The sequence below is a fragment of the Budorcas taxicolor genome, chromosome 14, assembly GCF_023091745.1.
Source record: "Budorcas taxicolor isolate Tak-1 chromosome 14, Takin1.1, whole genome shotgun sequence".
In the NCBI taxonomy this organism is placed as follows: domain Eukaryota; kingdom Metazoa; phylum Chordata; class Mammalia; order Artiodactyla; family Bovidae; genus Budorcas; species Budorcas taxicolor.
In genome coordinates this window covers 89,070,679-89,086,942 of record NC_068923.1, presented here as the reverse complement: position 1 = coordinate 89,086,942, position 16,264 = coordinate 89,070,679, and the positions used below count along the sequence as shown (strand labels likewise).

Sequence of the window (16,264 nt, the reverse complement as noted above, 5' to 3'; positions counted from 1 at the left end):
ATATTCTACATAGCCCCAAATCTGAGATTATTCCTTACTCTCTTGCAGGGAGGCCATATTCTTCCCCAGTTTTGTCTACAATGTCATAGCATTGCGCTCTCTCCCAGCCCCAAAGTACACTGAGTTATACTTTACCTGTAGATGTATGCCTTGTTCATTATAGACTCTAGGTGATGGTTAAACTCGAAAAATGAAGTGTACTGTGTAGGAAACAAGCAAAAGAATCCCAAAGTGTGTTAGTCTTAAATACATCTCTTATATTTAAATAAAACAATATGAAATAGACTTTATTTGCTACTGAAAATAATTATACTCATGTCTTAAACAAAAACTGAGATCTGTTTAGTGGTATTTTCCTCTGGGCAGTGCGTTTTAGCAAGGCGCCAAACTTATAGAGCTTCTCACTTTTTTTTTCATTTCTACTCCAGTTATGTCTTATTTGTAATGCTTTTAGAAAAGCAAGCTTAAAAACATTTCTTTCCTTTTTTCTTTTTAAAGCATATAGTGGAACTTTGTTTCACAATCATTAAAAATCACACCTCCCCTCAAAACGTAAGTTAAATAGGAGAAGAATAATAAAATATATTGAAGTCAAAAACAGGTGTTATGTCCTGTTGCTCAACACTAGCATTACATATAAGCAAGTGGCATTACATGTGTATTTATTTCAACAGAATTTAAAGTCCAGTAAATGTTAGCATTGGTTATCTATTCTTGACATTGTTCAAAGATACAGGGAGATTAGATGCATCTGCTAAGTCTCTTCAGTCATGTCCGACTGTGTGCGACCCCATAGACGGCAGCCACCAGGGTCCCCCGTCCCTGGGATGCTCCAGGCAAGAACACTGGAGAACAGCTGCTATTTGCCTCAAGGTTTTCTTCTGCTTATACCCACTTCTATCTTAGCAGATACTCCCTACATGTACCTACTTCCTCTTTCTTTTCTCCCTACTTTCTCTTTTTAATTTATAGGCTGTAAAATGCAAGAGCGTGAAATCCAGAGCTGAACACCAATCTCCTCTCTTCCATTTATTAACTGTGTGATCTTGGAAAAGTCACTTAATATTTCTGTATTTCAGCTTCCTCATCTGTAAAATGAGGACATCAGAGAACATGACTCCAAAAGAGGTTGCATGCTTACATGAGTTCATGCATTTAATCATATAATATGCTTAGACTCACAGGACCTTACAGATTGGAAGGGCTATGAGAGATTACTAAATTCAAAGAGTATTTGGTTCAAAATTTCATCCAGTGCAGGTATGACTATAATAGAACATTTGGGAATTAAAAAACAGGTGTAATAGCAATGACTACTAGTCTAGGAATATGCACAAATGATTTGTTTTTCTAGAATTCCTGAGTAGGAAGCATCCATTCAGCACTCAGATTAAGATAATTTCCGTTTGTGGTTATTTGTTTATTGTACTCTTGATAGAAGCTTGCACAAAGATACATTTTAAAACTTTGCTAAAGTGTTCACTGTAGAAAAAATGTATATTCTTAATTTGTTTTTTCATATATACTTTGGAGGTAGATAAGTGATATTTTCCCTAGAGAACTGCACATTAAAATGACACACTTCTGTGGAAATGGCTGGCCTGTGGGGCTATGATAAGAAGATTAATGTTGACTTTCAGGACTGCCTAGATTTTAAAAATCTAAAGATAGTGAGCTTTTGGACACCATAGGGATACAAAGATGGCATGTGAAGAGCTAGCATTTTATAAGATTTTATTGTGATACCCAACTCCCCAAACCATAGGAACCCAAGACTCTCTGAAAGTTGGTCATCTGAGAAGTGGGCTCCTGAAATGTCCATTCGACACTAGAAATTTGATGATGGATGGCCAGCCCACCAAGCTGCTAGGAATGTTAAATTCTACTCAGTCTAGACCCACACCCTGTGGTCAAAACTGAAGTCCCTAGAGTAGTCTTGAGTGTGTGAGAATATAGAGTAATGTCCCTCTTGATGTGGAAAAATCATGGACATGGAAAGAGAGCCTTTCAGCCTGAAGTTCACTTGCTCATCTGATGATAGTAAAGAATTTGGAGTCAAAAAATATGCGATAGGCTCCAGATATTGCCACTCACCAGCTGCGCGTCTGGACAGATTTTTTTTTAAACTCTGCTTATTCTCATTTTCATCTCCAGAAAGAGCTTGTTTGGAGGAATAAATGAGACAATGAATAAAAGTTGAACAGAGTAAGTAGGACCGAGTATGGATCCAGCAAACAGCAGCTGCTGCTGTGTCAGGATGCACTCGAGTCTCCAGGTCATGCCACCTTGTCTTCCCAAAGTGTCAAAGAGATAACCGCCTAAAACGGAAAGAGTCTGCGGTATTCCTTTTAAGAGGGCTGTCTTTGGGAATGCAAGCTGCTATTGCTAATATTAAAGATTTCTACAAAATTCCACATGCTGACTCCCCTCAGACTCATTTTAGGGACCTGAAAAAGCTTTGAGTTATAAAATATTTATAGCTTAGAATCTTTATCAATAGGTAATTTATTAATACAGTTCAAGAACAGTAAGAAATGTATATCTTCAAAGCCTTTTTTCCTATTCTGCCCCCGTGCCTGCCTGCTAAGTCATTTCAGTGTTGCTGGACTCTTTGTGGCCCCATGGACTATGGCCCGCCAGGCTCCTCTGTCCGCGGGATTCTCCAGGCAGGAACACTGGAGCGGGCTTCTGTGGCTTGTTGCAGGGGATCTTCCTGACCCAGGGATTGAACCCGAGTCTCTTATGTCTCCTGCACTGGGAGGTGGGTTCTTCACCGCTAGGAAAGGAAGCCCCATTCCTGCCCCTATACATCCTGATTTCCTCTCCAGCCTCAGTTAACCATTTTTATTAGTTTTTTTTTTTTTTTTTGTAGCCATCCACTATTTACATAATACAGAAACATAGAATATATTCTCTTTCTGTTGCAAGACTTAACATTGTTCTATAAACTGTTTTGTAACTAACTTTTCCCCTCATTTTGTTGTTTTATCTTGGAGGTTGTCCTCTGCCAGTTCACAGAAAACTCTCTTTATTTTTGCATTACAAAGTTTTCTACTGTATAGACGTACTGCGATTTAACTAGTTCCCTCTCAATGAACATTTGAGCTCTAAGTATATAAATACTTTTGTTATGCAAGGGTGTTTGCATTTTTCTATTATTATAGAATTTTAGATGAGTAAGATAGCTTAGTGGTCATCTCATCTGGCACTCTCATTTTAAACCTGGTGTTCCAAGCATTCAGTGACTATGTAATGGAAAGTGACAAGTGGAAAAGCATAGATTGATAAAATATTCATTCATAATTATAGCTGTATTTAGAAGCACAAAAGCATTCCTATTTTAAAAATACCTGTTATGAGATACAGACTCAAAACAACCAAGAGCAAGCAACTTCTATCAGTAGAAATAATGATGTTTTCCCTTCATTAAGATTTTAAAATTCATAGCATTGATGAGGGCAGAAAAAAGGAGGACAGTTTTTTGGGAAACAACTGGGATATTTTAAATTACTTGAAGATTTCCATTATTATAAGAAGAAGACAATTAAATATAGTTATCTTACCTTTAGCATCCTATTTGTCCTAAATATTGGATTAAACCCAAAGAAGAGGTAGAAAACATCAAAGGGCATTATTGATGCCATATCCAGCTGTTGGAAGAACATACTCATAATTATGATGTGATTACATAAGTTTTTAGACATAAATTAACACATCAATGTATGTAAAAGTTAACTAGTCACTGTGGATCATTTTCTGTTTAATACAAAATTGTTTTCAGTTAGATATGCATGGTGTCTCTGAAAGGTAGATCAACACCATGAAAACAAGAACACTATTTCATAGCTTATGTCCAATGAATTTCATTTCCAGCTTCATGCATCTGATCTTGCTAAGCTTAGGCACCGCATTTTTCTGGAATTTTGTTGCGCTGTCACATGTGTTTCAGAGATGGCATGGTTGCTACTTTTAGAACATATTTCAACTTGGGGTTTTTGGACTGAAGCTCAAGCTCATTCTTGATTTTATTTGAAACTATTGGACATTCATTGTAGTGGTTGATTTTTATGTTTCAGCCAGTTCTCCAGTGGTCAGGCTGATTATATTGTTGGTGGTTCATCCAGACGCTTCAGTTCTTTCTACTGCCCTCTACTTTGGATCATATTGTTGACAACAAGTAGCAGTGAGCGTATCTGTCAGAGACTGTACAGGCTAACAGAGATGAGAGGAAAGAAATCGGTCCCATTTACAATTAATTATCAGTTCTGATGGGAGAAGGTATTGAAAGTACCATTATAGCTAAAAACATTTTACATATGTGATGTATTTAAATTATATTGGCTTTATATTACCTTGGTAATTGCGAAATGACAGCATCATACTTGCATACTTTCTTGATTTCAATGATAACAATAAAAATTTTTATGTAAGATAATGACTAATTTTCATTCATCTTTCTGTTATCTTGAAAAATAGGGTACATTAAAGAAACATTTAATTTATTTACGATAATTAAGAGCAGTTAAGAATTTTCTGTAAGGCCATACATATGAAATGAAAAGTTGAAGTAATTAATTGTGTACTAGAATTTCAAAGCCTAGTGATATTGAAAAGAAATGGGACTCTCAGTTTGACTCAACCAGATTGGTTACCATAAACAAATGATTTACTAGAAGTATTGGCTTAAAAATGCATAATATCACCAAGCCTTACTGATTTTATCCTACGGATACTGGGCCTCATGACAAGTTGAGAGGTGCACAAAGAGTTGCTATAACAATGTCTTGTAAATGAAAGCGGGAGCGTGGAATCACTGATTCTGTCTAGTGCTATTTCAACGTCCAGTCGCTTGAAGGCCCATTTGACTTTTCCATGCAGACAGTCAATAAGTTGTGCTTGATATTAACATGTTAGCATGGATTTGGTAGATATGATTTATTTCTTACTGAATTGTAGAAAAGTGAATTAATGACCAACACTGTACTCTGTACAAGGAACTTTGCAAAGCACATTGGAGATAAGATACTGTTTCTGTCCACAAGAAATTAACAGTCCAATGATAGGATAGCCAAGCACAAGAATAGGTATAACACAATGCCATAAGACATGTGTTATATGTCCACCTGCAATGCAGGAGACCCTGGTTTGATTCCTGGATCAGGGAGATCCGATGGAGAAGGGATAGGCTCCCCACTCCAGTATTCTTGGGCTTCCCTGGTAGCTCAGCTGGTAAAGAATCTGGCTGCAATGTCGGAGACCTGGGTTCGATCCCTGGGTTGGGAAGATCCCTGGAGAAGGGAAAGGCTACCCACTCCAGGATTCTGGCCTGGAGAATTCCGTGGACTGTATAGTCCCTGGGATCGCAAAGAGTCGGACACAACTGATTGGCTTTCACTTCACACATGACCTGTGGGATGTGCTAAGGAAATTCAAAAGAAGTGACCTCAATTAAACGTGAAAGTTTACATTTAGAAACACAAATTAAATATGTGAGTTAATTTGCATTTATTCAAATTCAAGAAAGTGATTAAGAGTTTGAAATAAGCTTTGTAGCACTTACAAAGAATATTAGTTCTCTTTGTAGAGTTCATCAAAGTAGTTTAGACCTTTTATGACTATGTCTAAGTGTGTGGGAAAGTTTTACAAAGAAAATTAGTTGGAGATGAAAACAGATTGAAAGAAATTGCAATCACCATAGATTGCCAACAGGGACAATCTGGCACCTAAACCTAGATCTGAATATTTTACAAAATTTGAGGCCACTATAGTGTCCTTGAAATGGGAAGTTGGAGTTCAATCATACAGATTGGGTAACCTTGGATCACCCTCAACTCTCTGCCTATTTCTCAGAGTTAGGATAAACAATAAAAGATAATAAACTACCTTGTAAATAATTATTCGAAGAGGCAGAGGAATCAGAGGTCATATTGCCAGCATTTGTTGGATCATGGAGAAAGCAAGGGAGTTTCAGAAAAACATCTATTTCTGCCTCATTGACTATGCTAAAGCCTTTGGCTGTGTGGATCACAGAAAACTGTGGAAAATTCTGAAAGAGATGGGAGTGCCAGGCCACCTTACAGTCTGCTGAAAAATGTGCACATGGGTCAAGAAACAATGGTTAGAACTGGGCATGGAACAAATGACTAGTTCAAATTGGGAAAGGAGTACAGCAAGGCTGTATATTGCCACCCTGCGTATTTAACTTGGCAGTGTTTCTGTTTAGTTGCTAAGTCGTGACTGACTCTTTTGTGTTTCTGTTTAGTTGCTAAGTCGTGACTGACTCTTTTGTGACCCTATGGACTGTAGCCTGCTCCTCTGCCCATGGGATTTCCCAGGCAAGAATATTTGAGTGGGTTGCCATTTCCTTCTCCATGGGATTTTCTGACCCAGTGATCAAACCCGTGTCTCCTGCATCGGCTGGCAGATTCTTTACTGCTGAGTCACCAGGGAAACGCTGGTGTTGGATGTATGCATGTATACTGTATCCTAAAAAGCAAAGACGTTACTCTGCTGACAAAGGTCATATGGTCAAAGCTATGGTCTTCCCCGTGGTCACAAACGGTTGTGAGAGCTGGACTGCAGAGAAGGTTGAGCACCAAAGCATTGATGCCTTTGAACTGTGGTGCTGGAGAAGACTCCTGAGAGTTCCTTGGACTGCAAGGAGATCCAACCACTCAATCTTACGGGAAATTAACCCTGAATACTCACTGGAAGGACTGATGCTGAAACTGAAGCTCCAGTTTTTTGGTCACCTGATGCAAACAGCTGACTCATTGGAAAAGTCCCTGATGTTGGGAAAGATTGAGGGCAGAGGAGAAGAGGGCATCAGAGGATGAGAGGCTGGAGGGCACGACTGATGCAATGGACATGAACTTGGGCAAACTTCGCGAGGTGCAGCCTGGCATGCTGCAATCCATGGGGTCACAAAGAGTTGGACATGACTGCGCGTCTGAACAGCAGCAGCAGTGTATATATTTGTGTGTGTATTCTTGTTAGTTGTTTAGTCGTGTCTGACTCTCTGAGACCCCAGGACCGTAGCCTCTGTCTGTGGACTTCTCCAGGCAAGAATACTGGAGTGGGTAGCCATTTCCCTATCCAGGGGATCTTCCCAACCCCGGGACTGAACTTGGGTCTCCCGCACTGCAGACAGATTCCTTCCTTCCTTCAGAGGACCTTCCTGAGCCAGGGATCGAAGCTGGGTCTCCTGCATTGCAGGCAGATTCTTTACCATCTGAGCCCCCAGGGAAGCCTATGTAAACGTATATTATTTTTCAAATTCTTTTTCCCATTTAAGTTATTGCAGAATATTGAGCGGAGTTCCTGATGTTATTTCATACCGTATTTTATGTTATATCAACAAGAATTAAATAGGAGTAGAAACAATTTTGTTGACTTTTACATCATCCTGCTACATGAATTGGAGGCTAAAATTCTGTATGGACAAGACAAAATACACTCCATATTCCTTTATTAACATTTATTAGAATTTAAATGTGGTCACTCTGTTTCGTTTTGCTTAATAAAGACCCATATTTTGAATTACACATTTGCACATACATGGAAGTATATTGTATAATTATTGAGAAGAAGAAACTCAGCCTAATACAACTGTATGAACTTTGTTAAACAGGCTGCAGTTTTGAAAGGAAGCAGTTTTTTTTGGTAGAAATTTGTGGATGGGTTTAAACTCAAAATGATATTGGATTTTGGAATTGTAAGTCACCTACCTGAAATTTTGTAGAATTCCTGTAGTGTCTCTTTAGTTCATTTGAATCCACCTGAAATATATTATAATTAATATTAATTTTATGCAATTTCATTAGATACGTTCTCACTTAAAAATATTTATAGCTATTTCTTTCTATTAGGCCCTTCCGATTTCAGCCTATAAATGTGCTTCCTCTTCACACATCCTACATCTATAAACTCTCCCTGGCTTTGTCTTCTTTTTGTATGGTTTCCAATTATTTGTCACACTCAAGCTTCTTAGAGAGTTGCCTACCTTGTTTTGTTCTATGCCCTTCCCTCATATTTATTCCTCAACACACGGTAATTTGATGGTGATTTGACTTTTGCTTACTTCTTCAATTCCACCAAGGCTACAGTTTTGAAAGCCACCAATGATTTCTTAATGAGCACACCCAGGGAGTCCTTTATAATACTATCCTTCTTCTATGGTGGGGCTTCCCTGATAGCTCAACTGGTAAAGAACCTGCCTGCAATGCAGGAGACCCTGGTTTGATTCCTGGGTTGGGAAGATCTGCTGGAGAAGGGAAAGTCTACCCACTCCAGTATTCTGGCCTGGAGAATTCCGTGGACACAGTCCCTGGGGTCACAAAGAGTTGGACAGGACTGAGTGACTTTCACTTTCACTTTTCTTTTATGGCACTCACTGTGTTTTGAAATCACACATACCTTTTGTTCCCATTTGTTTAAAATCGGTCTACTCTGTGAATGATAATGTACTTCTGGACAGGGTTGATTTTGTTTAGCAACTGTGTATAACTAGTGACTATAAATATTAAAAGCTCAATAAATATTTGAGTGGATGAACAGGTAAAGGAACAAAGAGATGAATAAAACCTTTGAGGCAGTTGACTTTTGGGGGACAATTTTATCTTTGAAGCTTTCTTTTTCCCAAGAATCTGTAATGCCATTCTTAATTTACTTCTTCAGTTTCAACTCTTCAATGTCCTGCTTGCATTCTTTGACTAACCTTTTAAAAGTCAATATTTCCCAGGATTCAGCCTTCTTCTCTTTTCTCTTCATATTAATTATACTTCCTGGGAAATTTCATCCACTTGCAGAGTTTCAAAGTCACTAGGTATGTTGATGCTACCAAAACTCTACCTCCATTTAATATCACTTTCTGGAGCTGTTAACCTGTCCAGCAATTGCCTCCTCACTTATCAGTTTTGCTAATCGCAAAGTTAGCCTACAAAAACATGAATGCATCATCATCTCCATTTTCCCAGAAGCCTGACCACACTCCTTCTCCTGCTGAGTAGCCTACGTGCCTTTTCATCTCCCTAGGCAATGAGCCCACACCACGCACTCTCGCTCAGCTCTCATCCAACCGGCAACCACATTCTACTGGTTCTCCTTCCTAAAATTTTCTCATGCCCAGGGATCAAACCCACATCTCGTAGGTCTCCAGCAATGGCAGGTGGGTTCCACTCATGCCACCTGGGCAGCCCTGTGCTCAAGCCTGTTTTCTCCTCTGGCTTTGGTTTCCTTGCTTTGGGTCATGCTCTCTTTGATCAGTTCTACAGTGGCAGTGAGATGATCTCTCTAGATCACTAACAATTCTGTTGGTTCATGACGTCACATGACCTAAAGGAAGAAAACATCTGCTCCCTTTCACGTACGCAAAGCTCTACTCTCTCTGTCCACTCGCCGCCTGCAGCAGGTCATACTCACTGTTTAGCAGTGCCTCACCAAATTTCCTACCTTGATGCCTTGACTTATGCTGTTCCCAGAGCTTGGGACACATTTTTTCCTTTTTCTTAGTGGAACAAAGGTGTGCAGATAATTTCAACTTATTCCTCAAAATTTCGGACCAAGCGTTCCCACCTTTGTATGGTTTTTCTCTGTATCAAATAGCACCCAGGGCTCAGCTATGTCATGACTCACATCACAAAACGCCACTATTTTTCTTTTGTTTATTTATCCTTCATCCTCTGAGCTACTTAAAAAGGTAAGGACCATTTCTTTGCCCTCCATTTCTCAGTTCCTAACACAATGTCTAACACATAATGGGTGTGCAATAAATGTGTGATAAGAGGTAGAGGAATAGAAAGACATTCATTAATATTCAGACCTAAAGGAATTAAAGCTAATATTGGACTGATGGGGTTCCCAGGAGGTCTTAGTGGTAAAGAATCTGCCTGTCACTGCAAGAGACTCATGAAACATGGGTTTGATCCCTGGGTTGAGAAGATCCCCTGGAGAAGGGCATGGCAACCCACTCCAGTATTCTTGCCTGGGAAATCCCACAGACAGAGGAGCCTGGTGGGCTGCAGTCCATGGGTTGCAAAGAGTCGGACACAACTGAGTGACTACTATTACTACTACTACTATTGAGTTTATATCTTTCGATTTTAGCTATAGGTAGGAAGAAACTGTGTACTATTAATTTTTCAACCAAAGTATTAACTTGGACACATGGAAGCAACGTCCTCTAACATTATTATCCAGGCTGTCCATGTTCAGAAGTTTTAAGCTGCTCTTGAACAGTGTTGAAAATCGGTTAGCTAACTTTCCAATTCCTGTCCCACCGCCTCATTTTTTAAAAAGCAATAATTTCTATCCATGTGCACTTATCAAATTTTACAGAAGTGTATTAGAAAATAAATGACCAACTTATTTAACAATTGTTTTCTCTGAAACAAAATGGCATCCTAGCTATAGGTAGACATAGACATGTATATATAAGTTTATGTTGAATCACGTACCAAGCTTGAGTAAGATGAGTCAGTTGCTTCAAAGCGTATATGGAACAAGCAGACATTTCAAGTGCTAAGAAGTTAAGTTAAAGTATGACCGTATCCTTCAACTCTGGAAGAATTTTCTTAGCATATTCATACCTTTGCTTTCAGGGTTGTCTCTGATCCTATGATGGAATAAATGAAAGTGTGCTAAAACTTGCTAGATTATATGAAAATGCCGTCTGGGGTTTCTAAAACCTCTCTTCTTGGCACACTAAATGTATTTGGCGTCGTTAGCCTTCTGAAGATCAGTATGCTAACTGAGGACAATTAAGCACTTATTTTAAGTGAAAGTGCTAGTCACTTAGTCGTGTCTGACTCTTTGCAACCCCATGGACTGTAACCCACCAGCCTCCTCTGTCCATGGGATTCATCAGGCAAGAGTATTGGAGTGGGTTGCCATGCCCTTTATTGTTTACCTCTTCCTTTAAATAATTCAGAGAAACTCCATAATTTCACATAAAACATGTATAAATGTTTCAAAAATAATACTCTCATATAAAATAACTCTTTTTATGAGTTTTTTGAGTGTTGTCTGACTCTTTGCAACCCCGTAAGCTGTAGCCCACCAGGCTCCTCTATCCATGGGATTCTCAAGGCAAGAACACTGGGGTGAGTTGCCATGCCCTCCTCCAGGGAATCTTACCGACCCAGGAATCAAACCCAGTTCTCCTGTGTTGTAGATGGATTCTTTACCATCTGAGCTATCAGGGAAGCCCATAAAATAACTACAATGTAGATTAAATAGTTATTCAAGGGGAAAAAAATATCCTTGAGCCAAGACTGCCATTCACTCACTCCTTCAAATATATCTGGAATACATCCTCTGATTTCCTAAGGTAAATAGGGAAATGAACTGAATGCTCTCCCTACTCTCAGGAAACTTATCAGGTAAGAAAGGAGACCACATATACAAATAGGAGACGAAAGGAAGTTAATGTGTGGACATTCATTCATTTGATTCAGTCAGCACTTTACTGCATGTCTTCTAGAAACCAGACCGTGGGCTAGGTGTTCACTCTGTCTTATCTAATCTTCACAATAAGTTTATGACGTGGGTGTAATAGTTCTATTTTATGGATGACGAAGATAGTACACAATGAAAGGGTGAATTAATTGTCTTCAAGTATTACTCTAAGTTAATTTCAGAGGTGAACCTTGATCCTAGTCTATTACTATTTATTTCCACTACATCATAGTGAGCTTAATGGTTATATACCAATTAAATAACAGAAGTATGAGCAAAATCTGCAGAACAAAGAGAAGAGAGTGGTTAATTTTCTTCAGATCAGTTTATAAATAGCAACCAAATCACCAAAGGCAGTTGACTCTAAGGGCAGGCCCAATAGACGTGGTCACTAGAAGGTCTTCCTTGGTGGCTCAGAAGTAAAGAATTTGTCTGCAATGCAGGACACCTGGGTTCGATCCCTGGGTTGGGAAGATGCCCTGGAGAAGGAAATGGCTATTTTTGCCTGGAGAATTCCACGGACAGAGGAGCCTGGTGGGCTATGGTCCATGGGTCACAGAGTCAGGCATGACTGAGCAACTAAGGCTTTCACCTCTTTCACAGAAGCTGCTGAGGGTTTCCATGGATCTTTGTGATTGGCAGGCTCAGCAAAGTGTTGTGAGCACAAACCTCATATCTAAATAACCCCCACGGTCATTCCCAGCTCTACTCCTGCTGTCTATGAAGGACATTTTAATTTTTTTTTTTTTTGGTCCTTGAATTAAAATTCTGCTCTTTATGCAGCACCATTTTCAGAAGAAAGATATTGCACACAAATACTGTGGAAAACTTGTAAACACTCACCATTCCCTCTATTGCGGCCTCCAGGACTCCATCTGGTATCTATTTTTCCTTAAGCCTTTCAGGAATTAATATTTCCGTACTCTGCCCTAAAATATCTGGTAACTGTAAGTACTTAGTAAATGTTTGTTGAATGAATGAATAATTTGGTGGTGTAAAATAAAGGTCACATAGATAGCTCAACTGCAGTGAGACTTTCAGGTTGGGTACTCGACTTGGATTGTCCTCTTAGCGACATGTAATCAAAGTTTCAAAGTCTAAAACTACCTACTCTGAGTTAAAGAAACCATTAAACTTCATTTGAACAAACAAAGCAATTAGTTCCCACTCTATATTTGTGGCTTGTGATAATGAGTTTTAAATGGAGCCCATTAAGTGTATTTTTATTGGTTATTTTTCTTGGTTTTAACACTCCATTATGTGGAAAGATGTCTTCGAAAATTGAAAATAAAGTTTATCCTTGCTGATTTTGTCATTTTCCATTTGTCAAACATTGATTTTTCTCCCCTTCTTGTGCATCTAATGGAGGTTGAAATTAGTGCTCACTTTCTCGCGTGGTGTTTCTTTCTTATTTGTGTGCCGTCATCACCGTTCATCAACCTGCCAGTGCGCTTAGAGGAGTGCCGACTTAACTGATGCTCTGAAGTCCGCACAAGGAATGATTTGAATAGATTTTTGCGATAACTTTAGCTCTGGCCTTTAGAATTCTTCCTAGGAAAGATTTCAATTGCAGAAGGCATTCCCCATCAAATGGTACTTTTAGAGGGAAAAAAAAAAAAAGCAAAACTACTCCTTTCAGCTTTTTGATAACTTGAAATCATCTAAGGATTCAAAAGAGAATATTCAGGAGATCAAGGAACCAACCTCTTTTCTTCAAATAACATGTACTAGCCCAGGGTGCCCTGCACTCGGTTGCTGTGCTCACCCCAGCGTGGCCCTGGGAGGTCTGTTTCTGTGCAGCCCTCGCCAGGACTGTGCCGAAGACATCACAGGGCACGTGGGTTGGGAAGGAAGCATCCTTTCAGTGAACTGGGGAGGGGCCCTGGGGGGCAGGGGAGTATAAGAGATTTGGGTGTGTCCTTGTGAAAACTTATTCTTCTCTTTCTGTCTTAGATTGACTGGACTGGCTGAAATTCCCTCAACGGTGAGAATAAATCCAGGAGAAGATGAGGGTGAGAATGCTCTTTCCGAGGTGGATCAAACAGGGTGCTTGATGCTGAGGAATGAGGTGTGATGAATCTGGAAAGTGGAGTGCGGAAAGAAGACACAGTTGCAGGCACCCTACCGGCGTCAGTTCACCCAGTCTCCCCATCAATATTATGAAGGCACTACTGTTGCTATTTTTAAAATGAGGAAACTGGGGCGCAGGGACGTGCACGGTCCCCAGCACTCAGGGGAGGGCTCAGCGCTTGTTCGGTTATCGTGGTTACTATACTGATGGTTCCGGTGGTTAAAGCCCCACGTGCAGTCCCTCAGACGTTAAATTAGCAACAAGCAAACATGAACTGGTGTTTTGTGATTCAGTCTTTGCTATTCCTTGTCAGTCTCTGCTGCTCCCGAGCCCCTACTTACTATTATATCTCCTCCCCTCATGAACTGGAGCCTGGGCTGGATTAACAGCAGATCGAAGAGGTAGGTGGTATCGCATACGAGGTCGGTAATAAGCCAGTAGTGCGTGTTGTGTGGTGTCTGGTACGGGAAGACCATTCGCAGGGGTATAAACCAGCAGTTCCAGTTAAAGGCGATGGTGACAAGCGAGAGCCACAGGAGATAGAATCGATCTGGAAAAAAAGCGACAGGAGCAATCCACATGGCATGTACAGAACATTAAAATAATTCTGTTGCTTAGTTTGGTAAAGTTGGGGCACTCCCCTCTGGAGATAAGGAATTTGTGTAGGAGGCTCTATTTACAACAATCACGAGGTTCTGCCCCTAGAGCAGAGGCACCAGGCTTTAGGAGGGATGTTAGATGATCTCAGCAGCTTTCCTAACTTTGGAGGGTGTCCTTCCTGTTTCCTAGAGAAGTAACCAGTGTGTCTCTCTGCTGGAGTAACTGCACAATTAGCATCAGGGGAGGGAACCCGAGGAAAAGTGCAGGCCTCACTGTGTCTGGAACTGCAGCAGGAGGCCTCCAGCGGGTCCTTAAGGAAGCTGCAGGGTCACGCAGGGCTTGTGAACCAAGGCCCACATCTTGCTCACTGGCGGTGACCGAGGTGGAGACGGGGTGAGTCAGCGGTGACCGCAGTCCATGACTGCACCCAGGAATCTCCTCGGCCTCAGGGAGGCTGGGGACGGGACTTGTCCAATTAAATGAACAATGAACCCATGGAAGAAGACAGATTTCATAAGGATTTTTTTGTTTTTTGGATGGGAGAATGTTCAATGAACTTATTGCTGAATGCCTCTTTTAAAGATTATTAGGGACTGGGTCCGCTTTGGACTGTTTAAAAACAGACAGGAATATTTTCATATCTTCTTTTCACTAGAAAGGGACAAATGATCCATCGCAGACCATACAGTTTAAATACTGGTTTCTAGACAGGCTCAGAATACTGGCTAGAGAACATGGAAGCCATCTGTGAGCTTGGATTTCAGGGGTTCTTGGGAACAGCCAGCCCTCCCACTGAGACAGTCCACTCCTTGACGGTACCTGTGTAGGAATCTATGCTTTTTGGAAGTCTGAGTCGCTTTAGGTACTCGATCAGGGGCACCTTCTGGGAATGCTCTTCTTTTAGCTTAGCACTACTTTCTTGTGTTGATGACACAGCTGTGGGCTTTGCTTTATAGGAGAAAAAAGATGAAAAGATTTTTAAGAGGTTAAGTTAGCTTGGGGAGGAAAAAGTTTAGATTGTTTGGAATGAAAACATTTTGTAATCTTCCTTCATGCAGGTAGATGAGGCGTTTTATGACATTTACAACACTGTTGCTTGTGAAAATACCTAAGTAACAAAAACATTGAAATTTGCAAAAAAGTAGCAGGTTTAAAGTTTAACTTAAATGTCCTAAAGGTGTTGCAAATAGGATATTTTAAATATAAGCCTCATTCCCACATATTTTGGAGCATAAGTAGTTAGTACTTTGGATTGACGTTGAACAGAAACTTTACAAATATACACCATTCCGCAGGTTTTAGTTTTGTGGTTCTTTAGCTTTATTCATGTCCTTCCAGTATGGGCAAGTAAAGCTCAAAACACTCTTTTTGGTATATCTTTATAAAGCTATAATGACTGTATTCTTGACCCTTCCCTTTAAAAAGAAACTATTATATAATTGTTCATCTCCCTGCCAGGGCATTGTCTCCCAGCTGGCTTGCTTAAAGTGCTGGAGTATTAGGAAATGGCAACCCTCTCCAGTGTTCTTGCCTGGAAATCCCACGGGCAGAGGAGCCTGGTGGGCTAGAGTCCAGAGGGTCACAAAGAGCCGGGCATGACTGAGTGACCAGGCACAGCACAATGCTTTAGCAGCTTGCCCCAGCAGCAGACGTCAGCTGACGAAGGACAGGAGTGGGTGGACTGATCTCCCAGCTTCCTCCTCCTCCAGGATGATTCTTCTGTGTCGTCCACACAGATGTTCAGCTGACTCAAGCCCCAGTGGCCCTGCCATTAGCACTCCTTTATTTTCTTAACTCCCTTCCCTGTCTCTCTTGCCGTCTCACCTCCTGCACCACTCTCAATATAAAATATTCCTAGCTAAGCCATTGTCTTGGGGAAACTGCTTTTGGGGAAGCCCAAGCTAAACCATTTGCAAAATATTGATACATACCACTCATCACCTTCGTCCCAGAACTTTGAGGTAACACCACTCACCAGTTTGGGGACTGCTCTCAGGGGAGGACATGTCAGCCTCCACTAACTTTCTTTTGTAGAAATCTGTTCTTTGACGCAGTCTTCTCACCAGGCTGTGTAACTGGGCATCCGCGTACTCATTAATAACAGGGGCTACAGGTGGTTTGCTTTTTGGATGAAATGGA

At 40.5% G+C, this 16,264-nt stretch overlaps 1 protein-coding gene across 1 annotated transcript in view; it reads right to left on the bottom strand.

The window, feature by feature from the left end:
* Positions 1–16,264, bottom strand: part of CNGB3 (cyclic nucleotide gated channel subunit beta 3) — a 174,904-nt gene that overhangs the window by 76,345 nt on the left and 82,295 nt on the right. Inside the window, exons 4-9 of the mRNA XM_052651974.1 lie at positions 16,101–16,246; positions 14,945–15,073; positions 13,867–14,075; positions 7,728–7,778; positions 3,564–3,650; positions 136–200 (exon numbers count right to left, since the gene is read on the bottom strand). Coding sequence (XP_052507934.1) covers positions 136–200; positions 3,564–3,650; positions 7,728–7,778; positions 13,867–14,075; positions 14,945–15,073; positions 16,101–16,246 — 687 coding nt within the window. The remainder of the gene's footprint in view (positions 1–135; positions 201–3,563; positions 3,651–7,727; positions 7,779–13,866; positions 14,076–14,944; positions 15,074–16,100; positions 16,247–16,264) is intronic.